The following is a 26262-nucleotide window of genomic DNA, read 5'->3' as shown; positions in this document are numbered from 1 at the left end:
AGGCTCTGAAAAGACAGGCTACAGAAAGAGGTTCAATTCCCAGAACCACACACTTACTTGGTAACAGCTTGTGTCTAGGAGCTAGGATTGTGGGTAGAAAAATATTCTATAAATATCACAGCACTGACAAGTTCCCATTTCATCCAGAACTACAGCAAGAAAGGTTTTGGGGCAGCACTCTCCTAAGATTTCTTTAGGCTTGAGAGCTAGAAGCAATCTAGAAAGCCCAGCAAGAAAGCCGTGCAGAACAGTTCACGAAAGCCACGGGAACGTTTACGTGTTATCAGTTCTCATTCCTTCTGTGCTACATCTCCCGGGGCCCCAGGGATTCCTTTTACCCACACTAAACTCCAACCTTTGCCGTAAGGTCTCTTCTCCCACTGGCCCCAGGGGCTGTGTGATGGCCACGGGGTCTGGGGGGACAGAACTTTCTCCTCCTCCTCTCTCCCGCGCACAGCAGCTCTCGCAGCACCCCGCACAAAGCTCAGAGCTATGCTGCTCTCCAGGCTCGTGACCTAGGAAACATCAGGTGGGCTGGAAAGCCTCAAACTTCACTTCTGCAGTAGCGAGGAGGCCGGCCACGTTACCTGCTCAGGTCTGTTGAAGTCGAGTTTAGCACATGCAAAGCCTCCAGCTGCCTTCTGCTCAGTAAGACTACCTCAAGAGTTGCTGCATGTCACCAATATTGGGCAAAAACAAGTTCTCATTTGGTTTTCGTTGTGAAATACGTGACGGACGTTCACTGTCACATTGAGCATGGCCACTCCGAGAAAGCACATGCACGGAGGTTGTTCTCATCACCCTTGGTGATTCTTCCTGCCTCTAGGAAAGCACAAACAGTAAGTTTTAAAGATCAGATAGTTCAGGACTGGCACCATCTGAAGGCTTTTAGCGTGCTTGCTCGGAAATATGCATAGATAAATTGCTTTTCTGAGAAGGAGCAAAGAAGCCAGTGGAAGAGCCTCCAGGTTTGAAGCCTGCAAGACTAGAAGGAGGCTCCATACGAGAAGTCACTAGAAGAAGTTTGATTTTTTTCTTTTCACTATATATTTGTAACAGGCAGAAAAATAAGTCTGAGTTGGTGACACGGCAACAAACAAAACCCAACACCTGAGAATACACAAGGATAACACGATGTTGGCAAGCTATGGCTGTATTCATTGGAATTCAAAACTACTCAAGTTTTCTGAATAATTGGGAGCATAGAAAAAAGCAGAGATGGGATCAAATGCGACACGAGATCCATTTTTAATCAAAAGGCAATCTGTGCCAAACTTTTTTTTTTTTTAAAAGCGTGATTAGCTTAGACAAGAATAATGCTCCAGACCCATGAGGCAAGAGAAAATCATTTTATATTATGACCATAGGAAACTACTAGTGTGAAGGTGACTGGGACCAAATGTAGAATCTTAAAATATCGTCAGGAACTAGCTGGGGAGGAGTCTACAACTGCTCATACCCCCCCCAAAAAAAGGGAATTTACCAGGATAGGAATAAATTACTAGCTAAACTCCTTACAGACGGATCTCAGCACAGACCCTGTTCAGTACTGGTATCGGTGACCACTACGCAAAGAAGGAAATGCTTTATGAAATTCCCAGACAACCTAACTACTAAGAAGGATCGCAGCATCCCACCACACAGAGCGAGAGGATTTTATAGACCACGGTAATAAAGACACAATATTACCAGACACTACCCAGTGACATGGCAGCACCAGATGTCAAGTCATGCTCTTGAGACTAACTTTGCTTGGAGTTGAGGTGACAATTGTAAGCAATGGAAGAAAGGTACCTGGGGTGCAGTGGTTGCATATAAAATGGACTATAAACTGCCATTCTGATGCAGCTATAAAGACAACTTATATAACCTTATTGCATCCACCGAGGTGTTTCCCGTCGTAATAGAAAGCAATAATACATTTTAAGTAATTTAAATGGGAACAGTTGCGAAAAAGGGCTGCTAAGATGATTAAGAGCTGCCTATTTTGGGAGATGAGTTTAAAAGGGTTTTGTTTGCTCTTCATGAGCTCACCAGAAAAGGAAAAGTTCAGATTAACATTGGGAAGAAAATACAAGGTGGTCACAAGCACTCCTGGAAATGAGGATGTCTCAAAGGAGAAAAATTCCCTATCTGACTTTGGAGACCACAAGGCAAAGAAGCTGAACTGCTGAAGGAGCTTCGAGATACAAGACAGCAACGCAGAGCAAGACAGACGTAACTCTGCAAACAGAAGAAAAACTTGCAATAGGAATTGGTGCGTTCATTAGTATCCGATTCAGTGGACTGGAGGGAAAATGGAAAACAAAACAAAACTGACTGCTGTTTGATTGTTTTTGAAACACTGTGTTAATCCCATGCTTCTAAGACTCCCCCAGGTTGTCAGAAGATAGTAGAAAAATTCTTTCTTCCCCTCCCCATCTAAATGCACAATTTGACTTCCAGCATCTCTGTTCATCTTTTAACAAGACAGAGGCTGGCCGCAGCTAGATACAGGAGATGAATGCACGGTGGTCCTAACAGAACTGAGGTTGATTTCAGGAGCTTGACTGCATGAACAAGATTTGAATCAGGACGGGGTTGGATTAACAGGGACACTTCCTTCTCCCCTTACGAACAGCATAATCTGAACTTCCTTACTTCTGCATATTTTCCCAAATAAAAACCTTGAAAGTAGCAAAGTTCTTACATTTGTAACAGGATGCTGGTGAGTGCTTTTGTATGCAGAAGACAGGAAGACAGAAGTTCCCTTTATCCTCCTGGGCTTCCACATCCATCAAACAGCCCATGACCCCATGATACAGGCGACCTATCAGTTCTGCATTTGAGCCAAAGCAAGATAGCGCGAGTATTTCCCAGACTCCCCCTCAGAAACATGAAAAAAACACCAAACTTGTCCATCCTTAAGAGCCCCTAAAGAAAGTAGCTCTTGGGCTACAGGTGCAGCAAATACACTCTCATTTAACCAGAGTACATCAACACAGGGCATGAGGTGGAGAACAGCTTTTCAGTGCTGAACTCATTCTGCAGTAGACAATGTAAAGCTACTTGGGTAGCCACTGACAGAGGTGTCACTTCATGGATAAGTGTGCAACTAAAAGGTTTCAGTGAATCAGAGCTGGTCGACAAATCACAGCTAGACATAGGAGCCCCCCTCAGTAAGTGGTGAAAGCACCCTGCTCGGGGCTGGGGCGATGCTACGTTCTCCGAGGTGTTCATTCTGCAGGCAGCAGAGCAATCCAAAATGTCAGACCACCATCATTTGTGCTGGCAATAACTTCAGTCATCTTACACAAGCATCTCCATATTTGCAGTGAATTCACCAGCCTCCAAACAAATTTGGGGCATGAATGAAGCAATGAAGCCATCTAACAGGTTTTTAAGATCACATTGGAGGTGTTAAAAGCCACAATTCTTTGCTGTACCTCATAAGAGATCTCATAATGCATTGGCTAAAGAAAACCTTCTCTCTATTGCTTTAAAACATTGGTTGACATTTCATAGCCTCATAATTAGGTCCTGAACTATTCAGAATTATACAAAACATGGTCTCGAAGAACCCTTTAAATGAAGGTTTGAGTACATTTTCAAGCCTAATGCATCATTCAGTACAGTCACGGCACATCCTGAAGCATCAGGTCACTAGAAAAAAAACACAGCTAACTTAATAAAAACACACAGTTATTATTCACCTCCATTTGCACGTATCCAACTGGGTACACTGAAAGTGAGGGGAAACCAGCAGATGAGCCCCCTCAGAGGAAGAGCTGTATCCCAAGAACAGACCTTCCACCTCAGAAGAGAGATCCAATGCACCCAAGATGTGGTCTCTGGTAGTGCTGAGGAGAGAATTTAAGAAGAGGCCAAGCACAGCAACACCTCTCTCCAGGATACTCTTTCTGTTTCCAGCTAGCGACTCCAGGATTTGGTGGACTACAGCTGGAGATTTTGGACAGATTCACAGGAGAAAAAGCTATCAAGATCTATTACACTAGTATTTTTTCTTTAAATCAATATTAGCCTTTAGCATCCAATACAGGCTGCAACAGGAAGCTACACAGCTTAACTACACCCTGCATGGAAAATAGCACCCCCTCCTTCTCTCCTTTTGGAAGTGAAGTGCGAGCTTTAGATTTGGTGCTTTCTCTACCAGCTCCTAATCACAGTAAGTGACACTGATCACTTAGCTCTCCTTCCACCCTTTACATTGACATTGCGGACTTCCAAGTCATTTTATTTATTAAACTAGTAAATCCAACATATAAAAACGTTTTAAGGTTAGACATTCAGGCAACCCTTTGATAGAAGTCTATCAGAATGTCTTTTGACTAGAGGTTTGCAGGTAGAAAACGAAGTTTAAGAAGTGATTAAATACATTTAAAATATCAAAATGATCTAAAGGTATTCCATCTACTAGAAAAATCATGCTCCTTTTCCATCTCCATGATTAAAATCTTCACTTCAAGTGCGAGCTGGAAAAAATTTCAATCCATCAACAATGTACCAAAAATAGGAAAACCAGGGAGCACAGCACACACTAGAAAAGCGACACTGTAGATGGTGATTGGCAAGACCTCAAAAAAAAATCCAGCTGCAACGAACCCCCAAGCTGCAGAACTGCTCAGACACTTCTTCATCATCCTCATCTGCACTCTGCCTTGTGCCAAAGATAAGAAACACTTGCAGCACATTAGTCTACATGGGTCACTGTGCCCAAGACGAAACATTCTCTGGGAAAGATGAGTAGATGCTTTCTGGGAAGAAAGAGAGCTACAGACACTCTCAGGGGCCGACAATCACATAACACAGCTGTGCCAGCTTTGAGCTGGTAAGGCCATCCAGACCAAAGTCATCTCCCACAGAATCTCCTGGAGAGCTCAAGAACCATGAACCCAGCCAGAGCTGCACCATCCTCTTCATCAGCCTTCCTGCACAGGAGCAGCCTCATGTGTGGACAAGCCAGCCTGGACCAGCCACAGCTGTGCTCACTTCATGCGGTCACTGAAGTGTTTCTTCCTTACACTGCTTTCTCCAGTAACATTTATCCAACCTGGGTATCATCACCCCTCGTGACAGTAAGCCATTTTAGGTCCAGCCCCAAATTCTTAACCTCTTATTTACAACTTGATTTCAAAAGATATCAAAAATCTGAAATATATGGGCTACTTCATTTATGCTGGAATACCACCTACCACTCTATCTTTTTCCACAGGGCCACTTTCCTAGGGCTTACAAACCCTAGCACGTAAAATGAGAAGGGGAAAAAGTTCCATTTTTAGGAAAGAACATCACAAATCAGGACAGCTACTTATCTGTGTAGAAGCCAACGACAAGTTTTAACCCCGAGAAATGCATATTGTTATCTTGCACAGCAGAAATATAATTGATAAAGCATACCTCTGATAAGCTACTTTTTAATTACACACACGTAGGGAGGTTACCACATAAACCACTCCACATGCTCCATATATTGTATGCGCATAGACAAAAGGTGCATGATTGGACCTGAGAATCCTTCGCAGGAAGGTCTCAAGTCTACAGTGCCTCTACAAATAAGATCAAAATCCAATCCTTTCTCCCCTGCTAAAGAAAGCTAACCAACACGTGCTCACGTGGAGTCTAAGCACACCGAATCTCCATTTTTAAGGTAAAAAGAAAGTGACCATCCATCCTAATCAATTTGTTGCTCTTACATTTGTGACTACTTATCATTACCCAGCATAGCATTCCAGTGCCTCCTACTGTTACCCTGAATAGCACTCAAGTGCCCCAATGAACCATCTTGGGTACCAGTGCTGCCAAGACTTCAGAAGTTTTTAAAGTTATCAATAAACCAAAACCGCTCAGGCCAGAGTTAACCAGACCTTCAGCTACAGGTGGAATACTTGCACCATTTTGCCTTGTCTCACCCAGTGAGACTCTCTTCCAGTGTTTGAAGCACAAGGCCCCCGCCATTTGCTCCAGGCCTTCGTGCCCAGCTAGCGCACCGCGCGGCCCACGGCCCTGCTAAGCCACGAGCTACCTCAGCTCCAGTAGCACCTGGTCCTGCACGCCGCTGCCCCAAGCAGCAGCTCCTCCTCAGTACAAAGAAGCGAAGCTAAAAGTCACTCGCTAACAAGCTGTGACAGTGCTGGGGACCAGGGAATAGGAAAGTTCACCCGTGGACAGGGCAGCCACAATGCGGAGGTTCTTCAATGCAAGCAAGCACCTGTAGCACGCGGCACTCCTGCCACGAGAGGAAATTTGTGCTACAGATTCGTGCTTGCTGAGAGTCACTGCCCGATCATCCTAAAAGCTCATTCCTTAAAGCTCCTACCGGCACGCACTAGCCCCTTCTCCTCATCCCAGGCCACGAGAGGTGTCCCCACTTCTATTTTCAGAAGCCATCTGACCTATACAAATTTACGGCAAGGAGATCTTGAATAGCTTCTCCGGGAAGTAATTTTATACCCGATAGATAGCTTCACATAAAGGTTCAGGGCATTTCTCGGCAGCGCTGCCACAGCCACATCCGTGCGTTTTGGGGGTGCGTGGTGATGCAACCAGTGGAGCACCAGAGCCATTTCCCCCTCCCATCCCCTCCAGCTTTATACACCAGAGCAGTTCACCCATTACAGACAATAAGCGAAGCTGCGTAAGCAGCCGAGCACAGAAGATGAATGAACCGCGTGACGCTAAAGATCTGTGAATTGAAAAATCCAGTGCATGAATTAAAATCCGCACCCCTCTCCCTTTCCCCCCAAAAGGGATTGTATACAGCAGGGCATAAAAGGAGAAGGAGGGAGAGAGAGGTGGAAAAAACGTGGTCTGACACATTTATAAAAACTGATGGCCTGTCACCCAGACGCTGATGAATATTTTTTACAGGATAAAAATGGCAACCTAGAGTCTAAAAATAAAATGCTGTGCTGCAGACCTGTCTGGTTCAGCAACACCACTGGAATACAAACACACTCCCTTGCTGGTACAGCTTGACTAAGATTTCAGAATAAGAGAGGAAAAAAATCACTGTAGAACATACCTTCTATTTTCAAGGGAAAGGATTTAGATTTTTTTTTTAAATAAGAATTCAGATTAGCTTTATACTTTGTTTGCATTGTATAATTGCAATTTAAAAAATACTCCTAAATTTTAAGTGATTGATGAGAGTGGCAGACTACCTTGTGCTGCACAAAGCAATTCTTTTCTCTCCTTCCCCAGAAAAGTACAATATAACAACATATTTATCAGTGTCTTTAAGTTGTAGTTTTAGTAAGATTAAAAATGTATTTTTAGACTCATGCTGCAGACAGAACTGTGGACACTGCTACTTCCAAACCCAGCCCACCCCCAGGGACAAAAAATAAGAAAACCTTTTACTTCATTTTGCCTCAAAATTAAGACTAAAAACCTGCTTAGCCGAGAAGCAAAAACGACTGAACATCATTCACAAGAAACCCTAATTTCTCGAGTCTATCCACACTGCAGACAAGCTGCCTTATGCAGTACAGATTCTATTTTTAGCAAGTGATGCAATAGCTGCAAGGGCTCTCCCAGAGCCTTTCATTTAAGAGCCCAAGCCATATTAAAACACGTTACAAGAAACATAATAACCCTGTGCTGTAACCTTCCCATTCTCTGCACCGGCATATTACACACAGAAATAACCCTTTCTAAAGGTATATATTCTAGGAAAGACTCAGATTTCACACACCAAGTGAAAAAAATATAAGTATACACACATCTATCAGCAAATACACCTGCCCTGCACTGTGTATGACAAAAAGTTACACAACGCTGTACAGGGATTTTCTGACCTCTTGATTTTCCAACAGAATATGAAACAGATTGTTGGGTTTTTTTGCTGAATTTCAGTGAAGACTTTGAAAAGCCCACAAAGACTAATCCTTCTGAAAGCTATTTCCATTCTTAGAGACCTTTTAAAAAGTGTATAACTGACAACTGCTAAGACACATTTCTGCTATGTGACTGTTTTAACATCTAAAAATCCTTTAAACAAGAAGTGTTCCAGAAATGCCATGGCCCTTTTTTTTAAATCTTATTTTTATTTTTAAAGTAGAATAGGGATTTTTCAGCCCTTTGGATCTGTGGACCCTTTAGGTTTTCCAGCAGCCATGGGGGACCTCTGTACAACAGATTCACACATACTACTACGTTTTGCACCAATCCCTTATAAATTCAAATTCCAGCTGCCCCCTCCCCAAAAACAGAGGTACTCCTGAAGCCAAAACCACACAAGCAGCTACTTTTGTTTGACTTCTGATCTCCAGGGGGCTATGAGAGAGGAAGACATAAAGGGGACATAAAAAAACCACTTACTATTTTGAGTGTGTGGTCACATACTCAATATATTAATAAATCCACAAGCCCAAACCTGCTGCCATGCAGAGTTCAACTCCTCGGCTTAACACATGCAGGGTATATATAGCAGCTCCTACCTGCTATTTCAGACCACCCATTTATCATGGTCTGAAGTAGTCATGGCCAGCAATCAGTGCTCACGAGGAATTCCCCTACACGTATCACATGTGGATAACAACTCATGTCTAGCCTGGGTTTTGCTGCTTTTGTAGAGCCAAACCTTTGCTCGTGATCTACTTAAACTCTGCATTACTGGCCTGCTGATGTTCCAGGGCCAGATGATTCTCTGAGCAGCCACACAACAAAAAACAACTCGAGCTTGGGTCAGGCTGCTCCTCACTCCCCAGGCCAGTCTGCACAGCCTGCAGTTAGCACTGGCAGCATTAACATTTGCTTCCAGGTTGACGCTTCGGCTCCTGACAGCTAGGGAGAGGGCAGGATCTGAGCGCACTAAGTGCCTTTGTTTTATTCCGGGATGTTTCCAAGGTCTTCCCCTCTTGGTGTGTTCTCATCACATCACGGACCACATGAGGCAGACAGAAGTGGAGGAGCTGACAACCGCTCGCTGTTGGGAGCAGTCCAGTTCTGCCTCCCTGCTACACACAGTACGGTTACTTCTCCCCCTTCAACACAAACATCGAGAAACAGATTCAGACTGCAGACTTTATGGATTCTACCTATCTGTGGAAAAAGGAGCACGACCACAAAGTGAGACTTGGAGAGATTTCACTCAGAAGCCATGTACGGAACAGGGAGTTAACCTCTTAGAGATCCTAACTGCTCTGAAGTAGAACAGAAATTGAGGCAGGAAGACAGCTAGTGATATTTTATTCATTTTGGCTACAAGCACCATTAAAACGAGCTGTACGCCGAGAAGTTTGCACTAGCTCTAGGGACACGGAGGTATGAAAATACGGGTTCTGCAGAACAGCTCAAGTGGCGACAAGTCCACGCCTGAACCACGGAACCTGCTCCAAAGGAGGGAAGCTGCAGCACTGAAGCTTCGGCATGTGAAACCCCAACACAGCTGCATGGGGAGCATCACCCAGGGAATTTCATACAGCCCTGCACACAGGGACAAGAAAGGTTTACCACGTTGCCGTGAAAGCCTGCAGGGCTGCTCCCCTTTCCCCCAGCCCACAGCTCCCCACGCAAGGCCCGCATGACTGTGCTTCGCCTGCAGCTTCGAGGTGAGGTGGTCGACCTCCTGCATCCCTGCTAAATCCACGTGCTTAAGTGTGGGCTGAAACTGATCCGACAACTACAGGTGAAAGCCTCCAGCACTTAAATTAGGGAACTGAACTGCAGGGTTTAGAACACTAATTAGCCTAGACAGCTCCTGCGAGTAGCACACACGTTACGTGAGAACTGATATCTTCTTCTTCTGAGATCCCAGTGTATCTTCTGGTAAAAGGTAGTGCTTCTCTTCCCACCGAAGGGGACGACCCAAAGTTTCAGGTCACACCGATCTCCAGTTCCCAAGCACAGAACAGGGCAGACTAGTTCATTTACAGGGCACCTCCCACCCTAAACAGGACCTATTCCCGTTAAAAGTGGAGCCCTCACGGTCACACTGGAAATAGCTTCTCCTGTTGTCATAGGCAAAAATGGCTTAAGAGCATATTTAGTAGATAATGTGCTGTTAAAAAGATGCAATGGCAACCACAGATAAGAGCTGATGTAACTGGCAAGCCTTTATTCAGCTGCCAAGACGTTACAAAGACAACTCCTGAAAATGAAGAGAAGTAACACAAGTATAATTTCAATTTCTAGAGTCTTTGGAACAGAAGTTACCTAATTACGATGAGGAGCGATCTATTCAAATAGACTGTTCATACAAAAAAAAGACAAAGTCTGAAGTTGTTGAAAAGCCATTAAACTTATCTTCAAAAGATACCCTGCCTTTGACAAAAAGCAAGAGGTACCCTGCAATATCTTGTTTAAAGCCTGCATTTTACATCCTAGCTCATGCACTAGGATCTGATACACAACTGCAGTTTTGCTCAAATTAGAAGTCATCTGATTATCTTGCTTTTGTGCACTGCAGTTCTCGAACGGAGGCTTAAACAAGCTCAAACCACACCTTTCGGAAAAGTCTTTCTTCTCCGCATTGTCAGAAAGATTACTCAAGTGCTCGCCAGCACCCTCTAGCCCGCAGATTTTTAAGCAGGAACACAGAACCGATGTCTCCTCAATCGAGCAAAAGCTACCATTCATAAAAAGGGGGTCGTGGAGAGCTGAAAGACGAAGACACAGCGCTAGAGACCGATCAAATGTGAAGGCTAGCCTCTATTTTTTGGCCTGGGAATATTTATATTGTTCTACCTAAAATGTGATTATTTGGGAATTACGTTCCACAGACGTCCCTTTCATCCCACACTCTTGATTACATTTGCCTTAATTATTTCTGTCCACCATTCGGGGAGGGGGATGATAACACACCTAGATGAATCAATTTGGAAGGTAACAGCTGTCTCACAAGAAATGCACTCGGTATCTTACCATCAGGCATTAGGGGGAGACGTATGTTAAAGCGATTTAGAAATCGTTGAGTGTTTTATTTGCATCGGCTGTCTCGCAATAGGTGCTCGCGTTAAAAAGACTCAAGGAAAAGCTCGGAAGGCACTCCCTTTCCCCTCCTGTTTCTAAATAAAGCAACAGCCACTGACGCCTTCTATATTTCACTCTGAGCCCTTGAAAACTTGCAGTGTTTTCCCTAGTGGAAAACTCCCAGATTTTCCTATAAAAACGAGGCCGCCAGGAAGCCTCCTTAAATGTCCCAGCCCCAGCCGAGGTGCCGCGCCACCTCCCCACGGGAGGGTCGGAGTCTTCCCGCTGGAGGATGGGGTCGGGGAGGCAGAGGAAGCACCGGTGGGTGCAGCGTGGGCTGGATGCGGCATGGCGCACGGGGGCCGGCCGCTGTCCTTGTCACACGCCTGGGCCACAGCTGGCAGGGCTCCTGCTGAGCAGCCGAGGTTTGGGTGCTCCCAAGGTCCTCGCCACAATCCGCCCACCTCTTGCCCACAGCCCCCTGCCAAACAACCGGGTCACGGGGCTCTTCAGCTCTTCCCAGCCCCAGCATGGAGAAAAGGAAGCTCGGAGGAGTTTCCATCCCTCGCCCATAGATGCAACGCTACAAAAGCATCCACCGACTGCTCTGGAAAGCAGCAGCCACAACAGGTCGGACCCCTCCGGACCCCTCGTTGACCCTATGAGCCTCCTGCCCCATCCCTCCTTTTCTGTTCGCTGCTCTCCCACACGCGCACCTCTGGACGTCCTACCCTTGCAGCTCTCCTGTCTCGACTTACGGCAGCTTCCTGATTAGAACACTTTACAGCTTCCCCCAGGGGAACGGACACTAGAAATGGCCTCCAGCAGTGCCCCCCACCCCTCTGAGCGTGGACGGGGGGCCTGCCATTGCTCTTCTCTTTTCTGGCCCAAGAGAACCCCCTGGCACCTTTTAGAAGCCAGGCATGAGGAAGAGCACAGGAGGTTGTTCTTACCACCACCTCTGCACAGGCTGACCACGGTATCCTGACCCGGCTGACCAGAACCCGTGCGCCTTCCCTAGGACGAGGCCAGGCAGGCAGTGCTGCCCCACAAGAGACAGGGCATTTATGCAGGCATCGCCACACGAATGGGGCCAGCTGGGGCATGGCACAGCACTGTACTGCCGCCACTGGGGAAACTAACCAGTTTCTCCAGGAAAGACCACCCCCCAAAAACTAACGCACTGCTGAATTAGGGAACATCTTCACCCCAAAGATGACCACCACGGCTAGAGGAAGTAGCTTGCATCAAAGTTATCAAGACACACCATAAAGGGAAGAAATACATCAAATTGTGTTAAGAACATATTATAATCACTGTCCTTTCTTTTATTAAAGAATAAAGATATTTCAAGAATAAAAGCAAGGCTTCAGACTGCAGAAAACCCACAGCTAGCAAGACAACGCACAGGACAGATTGAACACTTAGTTATGATCAACATCCCTTGCTTAGACACAAGTCATAGTGCTAAAATATATACCAATTTCCTCAGACTATCTTAAAACAATATGTATTTATAAAACGCAGTATCTTTTTTACTCAAACCTACTTTCCCTATTTGTACAGAACTTGTGCTGAAAGCAAGCAAGCTAAATAAGTTTTAGAACCAAAAAAACTGTAAGATGAATTCTGTGTTAGTTTATAAGAGACGTGGTTTCGATCCAAAGCTTACTAACTGATGGAAACAAGTTAGTCTACACTGGTATGTCACACTAACATTTCCCTGAACAAATACATTATTTTCACATGTTGGCAAGGCAATGTTTGCTATGAGAACCTCCACATTTTGCTTTTAACCACCACCAGCGACAGCGTGGAAGTGATGGATCCAGCTGGGGTGAGATCCCTCCGTAACTCCGCAGAGCTGGCAGCTTGAAAATCCACCTCTTTCTCTGTAAACCACGAGAGTTTTGCTGAGATGACTTCCAGATGAACAGATTCCCCCACCCCCATTTTCAACACCAGAGAACATCAGGATTTCAGTTAACAAAATGAAGGTTTAGATATAGCCCAGCACAACTGGCCCGTCCCCAAGAACGAGGCCAGGGAAGAAGAGCACTGAAACTACGGTGTTTGGACTGGCTGAAAGTTTTGCTTCCTGCAAGGCACTCCGTACCTAGCAGATCAATACGAGACCTAGCATCATCCCAGATGTTGAAAAGAGCTTGTTGGAGCCCACCAGCAAGGCCTCCACAACCACTCGCTGCACCCGCCAGAGAACAGCCTAGATGTCGCCCGCCCTGCTGCGGGCAGATCGAGACGGCTCAGGACAGGGCCGAGCATCAGCACGAACACGGAGGCCCCGAAGGTTGGAGCGAGCAGGCAAATCAGGCTGGAATTGGCAAAAATCAGGAAAGGTGAAGAAACAATCCAGCAAATGGAGGATCTGGGGTCAGAATTTAGGAACAGACACAAAGGTGCGGAGCGTGTGCAGAACACACACTGCCTCCTGCCACACCAACTAGACAGCCACCACTGCGCATGAAGAGCTGCCTCAGCCTGGGCCGCACAGCTGTCTCCCACCCGCTTTGGGACAGACAACTGAGTCATGAAAGAGGTATGAGAGAACTGGGGGAGAGACAGAAGCAGGGAGGGCACCATAAAAATGAAAAAACAAGGACAAGAAGCAATGGGACAGGCACCATTTTCCTGAGGCTCTGCTTCCCAGGACATCCCATCTCCAGCTTTAAGAGCTGCTACACAAGAGGTCTGTTCCAAAACCTGCAGCCAAGCTCCAGGACTTCAGGTGTCACCACCTCCTGCTGAGGGCACAGGAGTAAGTCGGAAGCTCAGCAGAAAAGTCTGCATACAGCTTGTATCCAGTGTTAGCTGGAGAGGGGCTTCTGTCGTGGATCAGATTCTCAGCTCTGCCAGTGATTCATCCTGTGGGTGACTGTGTACTGTTCTACTCCTCTAGGAATCTGGGAAGTTGCACAGATTTCATAAAATATTACATTAAGGTTAAATAATCAGGAGACAAAAACCCAACAGATTCAAGGTAGAAGAACCCTCTTCCACAATTATACATACTACACGGCCAAACCAAAGAAGCCAAGAAACCCTATTTCTAGCATTTTCACATATTAACGTACTTAAAGCGTTCTGCTTTACTCTAGGAACCCAGGTTTCCTAAAGCCTATCAATAAATGATCAACAGAAGTCATCTGAAGTTATGAGCAGCAACCCTAAGTCTATTCAGGCGAGTGTTTAATACGCTCAACATGAGATGCTCCGCCCACGAGCTTCTCTGCTTATGTTCATACCTAGTCCTGAAGAATCACATTTGGCCTTTCTGTTAGAAGCATTAGGAAAGATTTTCTCACTGTCACCCCTTCTGCAGCAGGGTGTCCCCAGCCCCACGGATTGGGAGTGACCCTCAGGACTCCCCACACAGGCACACGTTGACCCAGTTGCCTCCAACACCCAGCACAGCTCGGTATGACTGACTGCTGGAGCTACCTGAGGGTCACCTCCATGCTACTCTGCACAAAGCAATTTCTTCTCCTCCACCTGTTCAGGTGGGGGCTTCACGTGTCATCCGTCCCAAGGGGAGGGAAGCACGCTGGCCAACAAAGTGTCATAAAGAAAGAGAAGCAAGTTACTACCCTAGGCCGCTTCCTTGCCTAAGTTCTCTAGTTTCAAGGAACGGGTTTCCATTAGAAGCATTCATCCTTTATAACATACAGAAGGTTGAAGGGAATAAGCCAGCTTCAAATAACACAGCTATTCATCCCCTGGGCTAATAACCCCACAAGCATTTCTCCCAGGCTATCAGAGATGGGTGGTCCTTCCCCCTTAACGCAAACAGCATCCGCCCTCTACTCACCGCAACCCCTTTTTGGGGTGGGGAGACCATGCTACAGCATTGAACTCCCCCTCACATGCACCTGTTCCTGCAGCTAACTACAGCAAAGCCCGCTCATACTCTGAGGTAAGCTCCCCCGTGACATTACTTCTGCGTTGCTGAAGCATTCCATCCAGGCTTCACTTGAGAAACGAAAAGCATATCTCAAAGCAGCAGCAGGATGGAAATGCACCGAGTTCAGCTCTAGCGATGCAGACGAGCGGGGCTGATGCCGTGGGTGGCAGTGACTGCACGTAAGCATGTGGCCTGAACAGGAGCCGGCGCAGGCCCAGCAGTGACTTGCCGAAGCCTGTCCGCAGGGAGGCAGCAGGACTGGAGACGGGACGCGGCCGTCTGGGTGCTGAGCGCCGGCTCTGCCTCGTATCCGCGTGCAAAAAGGAGCGCTTAGCGAGTGTTGAGCAATCCCACCGAGCAGACATTTTAAGCAGGCAGAAACGGCAAGTGCAAAGTGCACCTAAATGGTGCAATAAAAAAAAAAAAAAAAAAAAAAAGAGGCAGCAAAATCTCAGAAAACAGGCTCCGGTACGCCTCACTCCTGTCTACTGTCCAGCAAGCGAGCCAGGCCCCGTAAAGCAGCAGGGAGCCCCTCCGAGAGCCGGCCAGGTCTCAGCAGGATCAGTGCACGGCACCAGCTGCTGGGCCCGGACGGAGCACGAGGGTCAGAGAGCCCAGCTCCATCGCGCCTGCTTGGCCGCACGCAGGGAAGGCCGGGGAGACACTGGCAGAAATCGCCTAAATTACACGCTGGGAGCCGGTCTGATCGCTGGGAGAGAGCTGGATGATCGGCAACACAGGAGAACGCATGGCAAATGGGAAAAGGAGAAAAAGCCGTATGTGCTAGAGCACAGCCCTTGTGGGAAGCTCAGAGAGGATTAGGAGGCTTGCAACAGATTGTTTCTAGAGGCACGTTTTAGTGCAGTAACCCTTTGTAAGCACCTTGCAAACAACCCTACAAGAACACAGTAACGTGCTCCCGTCTGCATGTTTGACTTGTGCTGCCACGACCAGGAGTTACAAGCAAGCTGCTGTGTTTTCACGTGTTTGTAGCATTACTTTTGGGGCTGACAAGTGCCATGCTTTATTTCAGACTAGCACACAAATGTTTGCAGAGCACCTATTACTGTGAGCATTACAAAAACATCTCTCGCCACAGATCCGAAGCGCTGAAGACGATAAACCCCTGAGCAAGTGATTCTGCTAAAGCATGAGAGAGAGCAAAGCTCTCTGCACACCAGCCAAGCTTCCAGGTGCAGGGAAAAGGGGGAGTGTCACCGAGCCTCTCCTCTCACGGCCTGCAGAGAGCAGTGCTAGCAGTGCTGACACCCGCTTCGTTTCCCCAGCCTCATCACACACTGCGCCGGGCTGGCTGCTTTCATCTGCAGCAGCGACTTACGAGGGGGTCTGCCAACTGCCGTTGCACAGCGCCAAGGCCCTGCAAAGCATGACTGCGCTCGTTTGTGCAAGCGATTGAAATTTATTTTCAGAAAACAGAAAAAGTAAACGCGAACAAACCATTCAGGTAACAGAGCTTCGTTTCACATAATGCTAAGGAGCTTGAAAATGATATTGCTTGCAAAAGCTGTTCTCCGAGTTATCAACAAGTTACTACCTGGCTAGCGCTCTAGTCAGGGCTTAAGCGAATGTGCTTTGCAAGGACTTCCTAAATCGTCACTAAAATGATTTATCCCCAGAGTTATTTTACTATGGTTATCCCAAGAACTTAATGATCGGGGTCTGCTCTATAAGCCACTGTTTCCAGGGCCTACAGGAAGCATATTCATACAGATGAAATCTAATTCAAACTCTTTACAAGCACAAAATCCAGCTTGTCACTTCTTTGCCTTCATATAAGCATCACATCATATTACGTACGATAGTAAGATTATTGTTAAGGTCTTTTTAGAGCCTGCTCCTACCCCAGCTTCCTAGTCATTCAGAGCTTGGGAATCACCCAGCACACTCTTGGTTTTTAAAGGACCTAGCTGTTAAGACATTGCTGTCTGCCCCACTGCTCGTATACCCAGTTACATCTATTTTTCACATCTTCTTTAGCAGCCCCCCCAGAAATCACTGCTTTTAGATGCTGGACCACGCATAGCAAAGCCCAGCCCTGGTAAGGAGAAGCCAGCAAGGACAGGTAGGGAGCGGTCACCCACCCTCGCTGCTGCTGAAGGAAGTGCTTGCTCAGCACTCACCCAGGAAAAGAACAGCTTAAGACTGAACGTGGGGTTTTTGTCTAAAAATAAGCTACAGAACGGCAGAGGCAGTTGCGAGCACCATCCTGATTAATGGTCTCTTCCAAGTTCTTTTTTAAGAAATCTAGAGCGAGTTGCCCACATTTGGTTATTTTTGCACATTAATGAATAAACTCCAAGAAGCTAATTAAGGCAGGCTCGTCTTTGCGAGCGTTTGTTGGCCCCAATACAACTGTACAGCTGTATTCACCACATGAGAAGGCATCACCACTAACAGGCACGCTGTAATCACCCAGCGCCTGAGCACCGTTCAGCTTGGTTTGGATGGAAGGCACTGGGGGAAGACGAGCACGCTTTCCTAAGCAGCTGTGAGGCCTGGAAGACAACCAGACTTTTCCTTGAGTGTAATATGGCCAAGTAAACGGCCAAAATAAACTTCGCCTCCAGTTCACACACCACTTCTGGTGCAAGAAAGTGAAAGCAGAAGTCATTTCTCATTACGAGCTTCGCAATTTTAAGCCGGGAAAATAAAAGATAAAGTTTGTCCCAGGACCCCTGGTTCCGAGCGGGAGGTTGGAGAGGAGCCCTCCCGAGCTCCCTCTAGACGGAAGCGCCACGGGATCTCGGCTTCATTTCACCATTTACTGAAGAGAGAAAGCTTTTTGTTTTTTCTTCCCCCCCCCCCCCCCCCCCCCCATCTTATCCGGGAAGAAGAGGCGGCTTCCTAAAACAACAGCAAGTCACCCTCCCCGTGGCCCCAGAGGCAGCCAGGAGGGGACCCCAGGGCTCGGGTCCAACCCCACAGGGCTGCCCGGGAGGGGAAGGCGAGGCACGGCCCTGTCCCTGCTGGGCCACCGCGGCGGCTCCTTGGCACCGCGCTCGCACCAGGCCCGGGGGCTGTTTCGCCGAAGCGCTTCCCAGGCAAGGGAAGCGTCGTTCCTGGCTGCCGTTCGCGATTTACGGGGGGGGAATTACAGCACGCAGCAGCCGGCCAGGAACTTTCGCCGCACTCCTCACAACGCGCCCACAGACCCCACGTGGACGCAACGCCCCCGGCACGGGGGAGCGCAGGGAGCCCCGAACCCAGCCAGGGGCGAACACACGGCGAGGGGGGAAAAATTAAAAAAAAATAAAAAAAAAAAATAAAAAGAAAAGCTTCCTACAGGGGGGAAGCTTTTGTGGGGCTCTCCTGAGCTGGGCACGGCGGGGGCACCGGGAGCGCGCGCACCGACCCCAGAAGGGGAGGGCTGGGGGGGGGGGGCAGCAGGGGAAGGGGCATTTCTCCAGAGGGGACTCTCGGCCTCCTGCAGGCGCCCTCCAGCAGGGGCAGCCCCTTGGGGGCAGGAGGGGGGTCCCCAAAACCCTTACCCAGCCCCCCCCCCCGCCGACCGTTACCCCCCCCACACCGGCCGTTACCCGCCCCCCCGCCCGCACTCACCTGCCCACGCGCCCAGGGCCGGCCCCAGCGCGGCGCGGCCGGCGCCGACCCCCCAGACGCGCAGGGCGCCCAGCAGGCCGAGCGCGCCCCGCGCCGCCGCGTAGAGCGCGCCCAGCGCGCCCACCCACCAGAGCAGCCCCGCGGCGGGCACCATGCCGCCGGCCGCCGCCAGCCCAATGGGCCCTCCCGGCCACCGCCGCCCCGCAGCCGCCGCCGGGCCCGCCCCCGCGCGGCCGCCGTTGGCTGAGCCGCCGCTCGGCCCCCGCCGTCGCCAGGCAACGCCGGCGGCCCCGCCCGCCGCGCCGGGAGGGAGGGGGGAGGCAGAGAGCGGCCGCGCGCCCCCGTACTACTTGCGGCCCGAGCCCCGCGTGGTCGGCACGGCTCCCGCGCCGCCATTGGCCGGCGGAGGCGGCCGTCAGGCGGAGGCCGCGCTGCGGTTGGCCCTCCGGCACGGGGGCCTCGCGGGATTGGCGGGTAGGGGAGCCTCTCCTCCCGCCCCCCTTGACGTCATATGAGCCCATTCATAAAATGCTCAGGCTCCGCCTCGCCCCCGGACGCGGCCCCAGGGCGCCCCCCCCCCTCCCCCAGCCGCCCCCTGGCCCTTAGCGCGGGGTCCGGGGGGGCTCGGCAAGGCCCTGCCTCGGCCGGGTGCCCCCCCCCGGCACCCCGAGGCCCCCCCGGCCGTGGCACCGCGCTGCCGAGCCGCCCCCGGGTCCTTTCCGGGGTGCCCTTCGGGTGCTGCAGCGGGGGGGGCACCCCTGGGGCGTGTGGGGTGGTCACCAAGCGCAAGGGGAACAAAACCGCAAAAAGAAAGATTAAAACAGGCTTTGGGAGCTTTACCCGTTTTGTTAGTTTAATGAAAATAAATGCTTTTTACTTCTGTTACATAAACATGCGTACACGGCGGTTTTTCACTCAAAAATACATATACAAAAAATACACTATTTTTCCCCAGAAAGCTCACCTCTTGCTACCCCTTTTAGACCAGTGCCCTTGCTAGGCCTAAATCCTGCACTCTACACACGGAAAATTCCCAGAGGCCTCACCAAGTGTTCGCCCTATGTGACAACGGCCACAGGCAGGACTCGATTACGGGTGCAGAACTGCTGGAAATTTTTCGTTTTCCTTCCATTCCATACAAGCCCTTCCTGAATTTGTAGACCTTGTTTAATCTGCATGGAGAATATCTGCATTTTTGCATGGACGTGTGGGAGCTGGAGAGCAACAACTTTGGTACGGTAACAGAGAAGAACACAGAAAACCAGAGCGAGAACCTAGCTTCAGTTCCCATGGGGAACACAGTGCAACTGCAGGTTGTTGGGAAGCACGAGTTTGCTGCGCTCACACTGCATAGTTGCTTTTCTTCACACAGGAGTTCTCAAACTGCTTGCAGGATACTGGCACACCGCCGGTTCTCATTCTTCTGTCTTCCAGAGGACAACGCAACGAGGGGACAGGATACTGCAAAAGCATCTGCAAAGAGAAAAGGAAGCGGTTCAGTAAGGTTCAGGAAGAGACCTGCTCCAAGTCGAGACAAACACCAGCTCGAGTGAGGGATGGAAGGGAACAGTACCACCAGGGTCACCACAGCGTGGAGAACAGCAGTGAACTGGAAGAGGCTGGAAGAAAGGAGACGGGCACCGGGCAGCCCACAGAAGCGCTGGATGTCCATGTAGGTTGCATTTACCACGGGGATGCTGCCACTCACAAAGGGGTCAGAACTTGGGGTGCTATGGAAAGACCTGCTGGCCTCTGTCAGAGCCCACTGTCTTCTCTTATACTGTCTGCTGCCCACAGTAGTGCTGTTGTGCTGCTCCCCAGACCTCGTCTGAATAACCTTCTTGTTGTGGGTCAGGAGAGAACCTGCCCCACTGTTCTCCCAGGGAACCAATAAATCCCTTGACAGAGAAGCACAAATACAGCAAGGCACTCCTCAAAAAAAAAAAAAGTGTTAAAAAATAATAATGGTTATTCAACAGCATTGCCATTTTTTATGCTGTTCTGTTCAGAAGGAAAGGCAGTCCTCTGAGAGGCTTACAGTCTACATTTAGACAAAGATGAGTCACAGGCAGCAGGGAAAGGGACTCACTGGAAGGGAAAGAATTATACAAAGGTCAAGTGAGGGGTTTTAGATCTCTTGCTTATGGTCATCATACATTCCTGGGAAACAGGCATATCCCCCTTTCCAGGGTTCATCCTGGTCTTCCCACAGACCTGTTCTCACTCCCCGCCAGCTGCTGCAGAGCCTAAAGGAGCACCCAGACAGCTGTGCTGATCAAACCCACAGACATTTTGAATGTGCTCGCACATCAACATGCACGCACATGTGTACGAGTACCTTGCCAAGGCCCCTGAGATCCATGCTTCCACAGCACCATTTATCAGTCCAGGCATGAAGTCAGATGACTGCAGATGCAATCTTGTTCAGGGTTGCAGTGATGCAAGCGCAAGTCAACCCACAACCCAGCTACACTGCTCCCATTGCTCCATCACACGGACGGTGGCAAAACTCTATGGCAGATCACAAGAGAGATAAAAGAGAAAGAATTTAGGAAAACTAAAGCAGCAAGTACATGCCTGAGTAAAAAAAGCAACAGTAAACAAAAATGAAAATAAGGACACAGAGCTACAGACAGAAAGAAATCAAAAGATGTAAAGAAGACAAGAAGGAGAAAAAAAACAGAACAAAGATAAAAGTGCAGCCAATAATTAGAGACGTTCAATTTTTACCGTTGCTATTTCCTAAAACTTTGTGCCACGTGAGTACCTCACAAGCGGTCCCACACCTGGGTGAGATGTCATTCCAGCACCTCACACGTGCCTGCTCCCTCCCGCCCCGTTCTCGCAGCACCGAGGAGAGGCCTTGCTGCAAGCTCCGTAGCTGGGAAGCGCTGCCACCGCCACCACCACCGCCACCGCCAGCACCACCGCTGCCACCGGTCTCGGCACACAGGAGGCCGGAGCTGGCGCCCGTTCCTCACCCGGCTCTGGCGCCATCCACCCCGCAGGGACACTGAGAAAGGAGCGGGGACCGCCGGTTATCCGGGATGTGTCACTTTTCCTGCCGCTGAGAAGAAGTAGAGACATTTGTTTCACTAAGTGGCGTTCTTGTACCCAGCACTAATTTAATCCCTTTACAAATACGTTTTTCACTCTAGCAAATCGAGTGCAGCTCTCTCTCCTGTACAGTCATCCTGCTCTTGTGCCTCTGCTCCCATTACTCACACACATCACAGTGAGGCCACATCCAGCACAGGGCCTAGCACTGCAGTGTTTCCTTGCCCAAATCCAGAGCTCCGAATTAAGACACCCTGCCTCAGGGTGTGATGCAGCAGAGAAGAGTATCCAACAAGGGGATCCAACCAACCCGGGAAGTGAAAAACTCTCTATGTGAACCAGTTGGACACGTCCACAGATCTCTCAAGACACTTCAAATAGCAGTGAATCCTAACTTGGGGTTGAAGCAAGATACCTTGGCTTGGGATTCCCAATCCTGAGCCCTTTCATAGGCCCTACTCCATCCCCCTTGCAGCGCTCACCGTACGCCTCCCAGCCCACACACTAGTCAGCACTCCCCTAGGTGCTCAAAACTCAGCTTTCCCCTCTGCCCGAGCATGTCTGTACCAGCCAAACGTGGGCAAGGTGAGGCCGAGTCCCTCCCGACCGAGCTGTTCCACAGCACCCACGGATAATCACCCATCCGTCAGCCTAAGCGAGGACAGGGAAAGCCAGCGGGATCGGAGAGACTGGGGTGCTGGAGGCAGCTTTCTCGTCCCTGTCCCGTACGTAAACCTTAAGCACTCATTAAGGCAGTGTTTGGGCAGCGCTGGAAGCAGGTATCTGCGTGACCCTCCTCACCCCTCGTGTGCTCCCAGAGGGAACAGGGCCGTGGGGATCTGTTTGACTCGGCTGGCTCTGAGCCCGCACGGCACTCATGGGCCTAGCGTGAGGCACCAAGCACCCGTGGGGAAGGAAGGGGCACCCGACCCTGCCGGGCCCTCAGCAGCCACAGAAGAGCAGATCGCCCCTGCTCTGCAGGGCTTTCGGGTGCAGGGGAGGCTGACAGGGGCAGTCTGAGAGAAGTGGACAGAACTAGTGACACAAAGTGCCACACTAAGTAGGCAAACGAGCACCGCTGTTGATTTCAATGTTTCTCTAATCCTGCAACTGAACACTTTTGGCTGCAGTTTCTATTGGAAGGACAGGAACCTGCCAACACAAGTCAGAAACACAAGTCCTTGAAACCAAGTCATCCAGGCTTTGGGGGGTTACCATGCCGTGTAACAACTACACATTGCTTCTTCTTTCTTAAATAAAACCGAGGCACCAGGAACATACCCTTCTGTATTAGGGATTAACATCCCTGATTTCTCAACAACTGATCACTCCAGATAAATGTGGCAGTGACAGCTAAATAGAAACTAAAGCAAGATAGTTGTCTATGTGTTAACCAGTCAAGTCTAGAATATAAATTTAACATGTCACACAGGTGCACATGGGTCTTCACAAGAAGATCTGTTCAATTCCTCTTACAACGAATAGAAAACAATATAAATGACGCCATAAACTTCTAGCACTTTATACAGGGATTTTTTCCTTTTACTTACTCTCAATTAACAGGCAAGCTCAGCAGCCTCTCATAAAGGCTCAGTATTCCCCTTTTTGTTGCCATTCTCTGTTCAGAGTCCCCAAAAATTATTAAAATGGAGAGCTGCAGATCCCCTCCTCATGCAACACTGGAAAAGGTTTGAGCAGAACGTGCACGTGAAGGTTTTTGGTCTTGTTTTTAGTTTTGGTTTGGGTTGGTTTGTTTGTTTTTTTAAGCCACCAGCAATGCTGGAAATCAAATAAGTACTTCTTCAAAAGAATTGTACTAGTTGTGCATGCTGCAAGCCCAAGTGCAGAACGTGTTTATTGGAGAGACAGGGTATGGGCCACAGCAGCAGAAGATTAACCTTCCTCAATCCTACAGCCCACTGAAGTGTATTGATTTTGAGCTGAAAATATCATCCGTAGAAACAAAATACTGCGTTCTCATTGTCTAATCCTTGATGTCTCCGCTATCCAGTTTCGCAACTGTAGATAAGTGATACAGATACTTGTCCACATGAAGTGAACAAAGTTCAGGAATGCGTGTCCCTCACGCCACTGCCAACACGCAATGTCACCTTGCATGATGCATTCACTTTCAGCCCCAGATGATGGACTACATTTGATAATAAACCTTTGTCTCCTCAACTATAACCTATTGTTCACCCACCGCACTGTATTACATACACTCACCCCTCTTTCACTGGATCCTTTTGTGGAGTGTACTGAATGCAGAGTTGTGCCTACAGCCCTCCTCCCACCCCCAACCAACGCAACCGATGTCTCTGAGGCGCTCTGTCTAGCACAAGCTGGTTCCTATCTGCGGGACAGGAAAACGCACAGCATTTCCTCCCTTCCATGCACCTACTTCCCCCCATCCCATGTTCCAGTGGACTAGCTTTGTCACTATATTCTTTAGAAAAAAATCCTTCTTCCTTGAGCGCCTCCTCCAAGGTCCGTTTGCTGGATAGTTCTGCTACCCCACTGTAACCTGGTACTTCCAGAAGATTCTGTCTGGGCCACTCCCAGCATTTCACAAGCATGAATTATGCTTTGAAGAATGCCCCTGAAGAGTGATGGTTAGAAGTGAGGAACAAAGAGTGAGGAACAAAGAGTTAACGAGGACACTACTAGGAACAGAAAAAAAAAAACACATTGCATATCCTTAACACTAAGTTATGCTCCCCTCCCCTAATTCTGGCTTCCACACTTCCCAGAGATTTCTACCAGTGAATTTTAACCATTTGAACCCAGCTGGCCTGCTGCAGGAGCGCCTGGTGGGGCAGACCCCACGTGGCAGTGGCAGTGGGGGGGCCTTCCTGGGACAGCCCTGCGGCAGCACCCCGCCCAGCAGCGCTCAGAGATGGCCGGGGCAGGAACGGAGGTCTTCTCACGGGTGGCACCCGAGCGGGTGGCTTGGGGGCTGAACCTGAGCTTTAGGTGCTGCGAAGACACCGAGATGCTCCAGTTTTTCCTTCACGGATGGTAAGAGGAGAAGCAGTATCAAAGGGCGGTAAGATGTTGGGGAATTTATGGTATTGCCCTGCTCAGATGGGCGAGGTCTGTCTTCTCTAACTGAAATATTCTTCGTGCACCACAGTGGGACAGCAGAACTCATTTCACATTCGTGTTTTAAATCGAGCTGTCATTTCCCTGAATACCAGAATAAGAATAGTAGCGATCGTTTGGCCTCCTTCCACAGAAACACTTGAGACAGAAATCACCACCACCACTCTGGAACAAGTGCAAACAATATTTTTATCTTACTTATTAGTTATTCTGCTTTGATTAAATTTCAAGGTAAGTTTCTGCATAAGAAGGCACTGCAGAAAAAGTAGCTCCAAGAGATGTCATTTCCTTCCTAAGATTTTCACAAGTTGGAGAGAGACCGAGGGAATGCCAAACTGCATTTTTCTCTTCTTGCTATTTCTGTTCCTGTAGATGCTGCTATAACAACAACATCCGACAGCTTTTGTAGCAACTATACGATCATTTTAGGGGGTTCTGAGCTATTTTTTCCTACGGAAGGAGCTTATAGGGGATCTGATCATTACCTCTCCTTTGTTTTTTCATTCTGAGAATAAGAGGAAGTGAACTACATAATAAGGCAGGAGACACCGTAAAAATGCCCCCATGCAGAAGACCACCTATTCAGGTGGCGTGAATCACCCATGCTTGTCTCGATAAACCAGCAAAAGAATGGATTTGTTCTACTCTTAATAACAGTATCAACGCCTTATCTTTAATATTAAAACATTACCTTCTGTTCCTGTTTTGATTTCATTATTGAATAATGTGGATGTAATTACCAGCCTTATTACACGTACGCTTCTCACTAATAAATTCACTCCTCCGACCAGTTGTATTCCAAAAGGTGCACTACAGCACAAGAGAATGAAAATAACTGCTGACATTTGTGAAAGTGCCTTTTTTTTGCAGTGGAAAGACAGCCTTGTAGGATGACATGGGCACATAAGGTCAGAAAATTTCCTTTTGCTGTATTCCCGGAATTACAGTGGGAAAGACCGTGACTTCCTTCTAATGCAAAAAGGTCAAGAGAAGAAAAGGAGAAAGCGTATCCTATGGTAGGTATATATTTCTTTAGAAAATCAAACTTAAGATGGAAGAGAAAAATCTTTCAGGAATCCAAGTTAAATAATGACCAAGAACATTTCATTCCATACTCACCGAATCACTTTACAGTCACATTTCTGCACTGCAAGCTTCAAGTTTCTGTCTGCAGCTCACACGCTACCATCTATTACAGGGAAAGTGTGCAAGAAACCATTTAGAGATAATATTTCTTTTCTTTGTCTTCCCAGTCTTTCATTCCATCTCCTACCAGATGAGCCTTCCATTTTCACATGACTTGTTCACCTCTAGGGGGATGAAGGAAGTTTAATCCCTATAATCCATTCACTACTCTGTTTCAGCAACTAGAAGAAGTGCCACTGGTAGCACTTAATGCATGTGTTGATGATTAGATTGATTCCATCGGTTAGTTTTCTATTGACCACTGAATGGGAAGTTACCTCCTTAAAACAAATTCTTTCTCTCTCTGAATAACCGGAGACAGTTGTGGACTGAAAGATAAAATAAGAAAGGATGGCTGAGCAGTGACTGTTTATTTCCCTGCTTTGTGGGAATTTTCCGAATTTCCCAAATAATGACATCAGGTAAAAATCTAAAATGTCTGCCTGGGCTATGGCAGCCTTGCTCAGAAAGCAATGTTCTTAAATTTTAAGGTTCTTCTGTTAATTCTT

At 48.4% G+C, this 26262-nt stretch overlaps 2 protein-coding genes across 16 annotated transcripts in view; both read right to left on the bottom strand.

The window, feature by feature from the left end:
* The window catches only part of HSD17B12 (hydroxysteroid 17-beta dehydrogenase 12), a 76461-nt gene extending 57880 nt beyond the window's left edge, over nucleotides 1–18581 (bottom strand). Inside the window, exon 1 of the mRNA XM_040559252.1 lies at nucleotides 18410–18581. Coding sequence (XP_040415186.1) covers nucleotides 18410–18563 — 154 coding nt within the window. The 5' untranslated portion in view covers nucleotides 18564–18581. The remainder of the gene's footprint in view (nucleotides 1–18409) is intronic.
* Nucleotides 18582–19235: 654 nt separating this feature from the next.
* LOC121071188 overlaps nucleotides 19236–26262 on the bottom strand; it is a 94110-nt gene continuing 87083 nt past the window's right edge. For 7 of the 15 annotated variants that reach the window (XR_005820419.1, XR_005820418.1, XR_005820420.1 and 4 more), the window contains 3 exons: nucleotides 21391–21476; nucleotides 20748–20920; nucleotides 19236–19882 (listed from right to left, as the gene is read on the bottom strand). Coding sequence is in view for 2 of the 15 variants with exons in the window: in XM_040559250.1 (XP_040415184.1) it covers nucleotides 19788–19882; nucleotides 21391–21476 (181 nt within the window). In the remaining 13 variants the exon portion in view is untranslated. The other 8 variants (XR_005820429.1, XM_040559250.1, XR_005820421.1 and 5 more) reach the window with 5 other exon arrangements.

Source organism: Cygnus olor, chromosome 5 (genome assembly GCF_009769625.2).
Source record: "Cygnus olor isolate bCygOlo1 chromosome 5, bCygOlo1.pri.v2, whole genome shotgun sequence".
NCBI lineage: Eukaryota > Metazoa > Chordata > Aves > Anseriformes > Anatidae > Cygnus > Cygnus olor.
The sequence above is the reverse complement of the archived record's forward strand: the minus strand, read 5'-3'. Positions and strand labels throughout refer to the sequence as shown.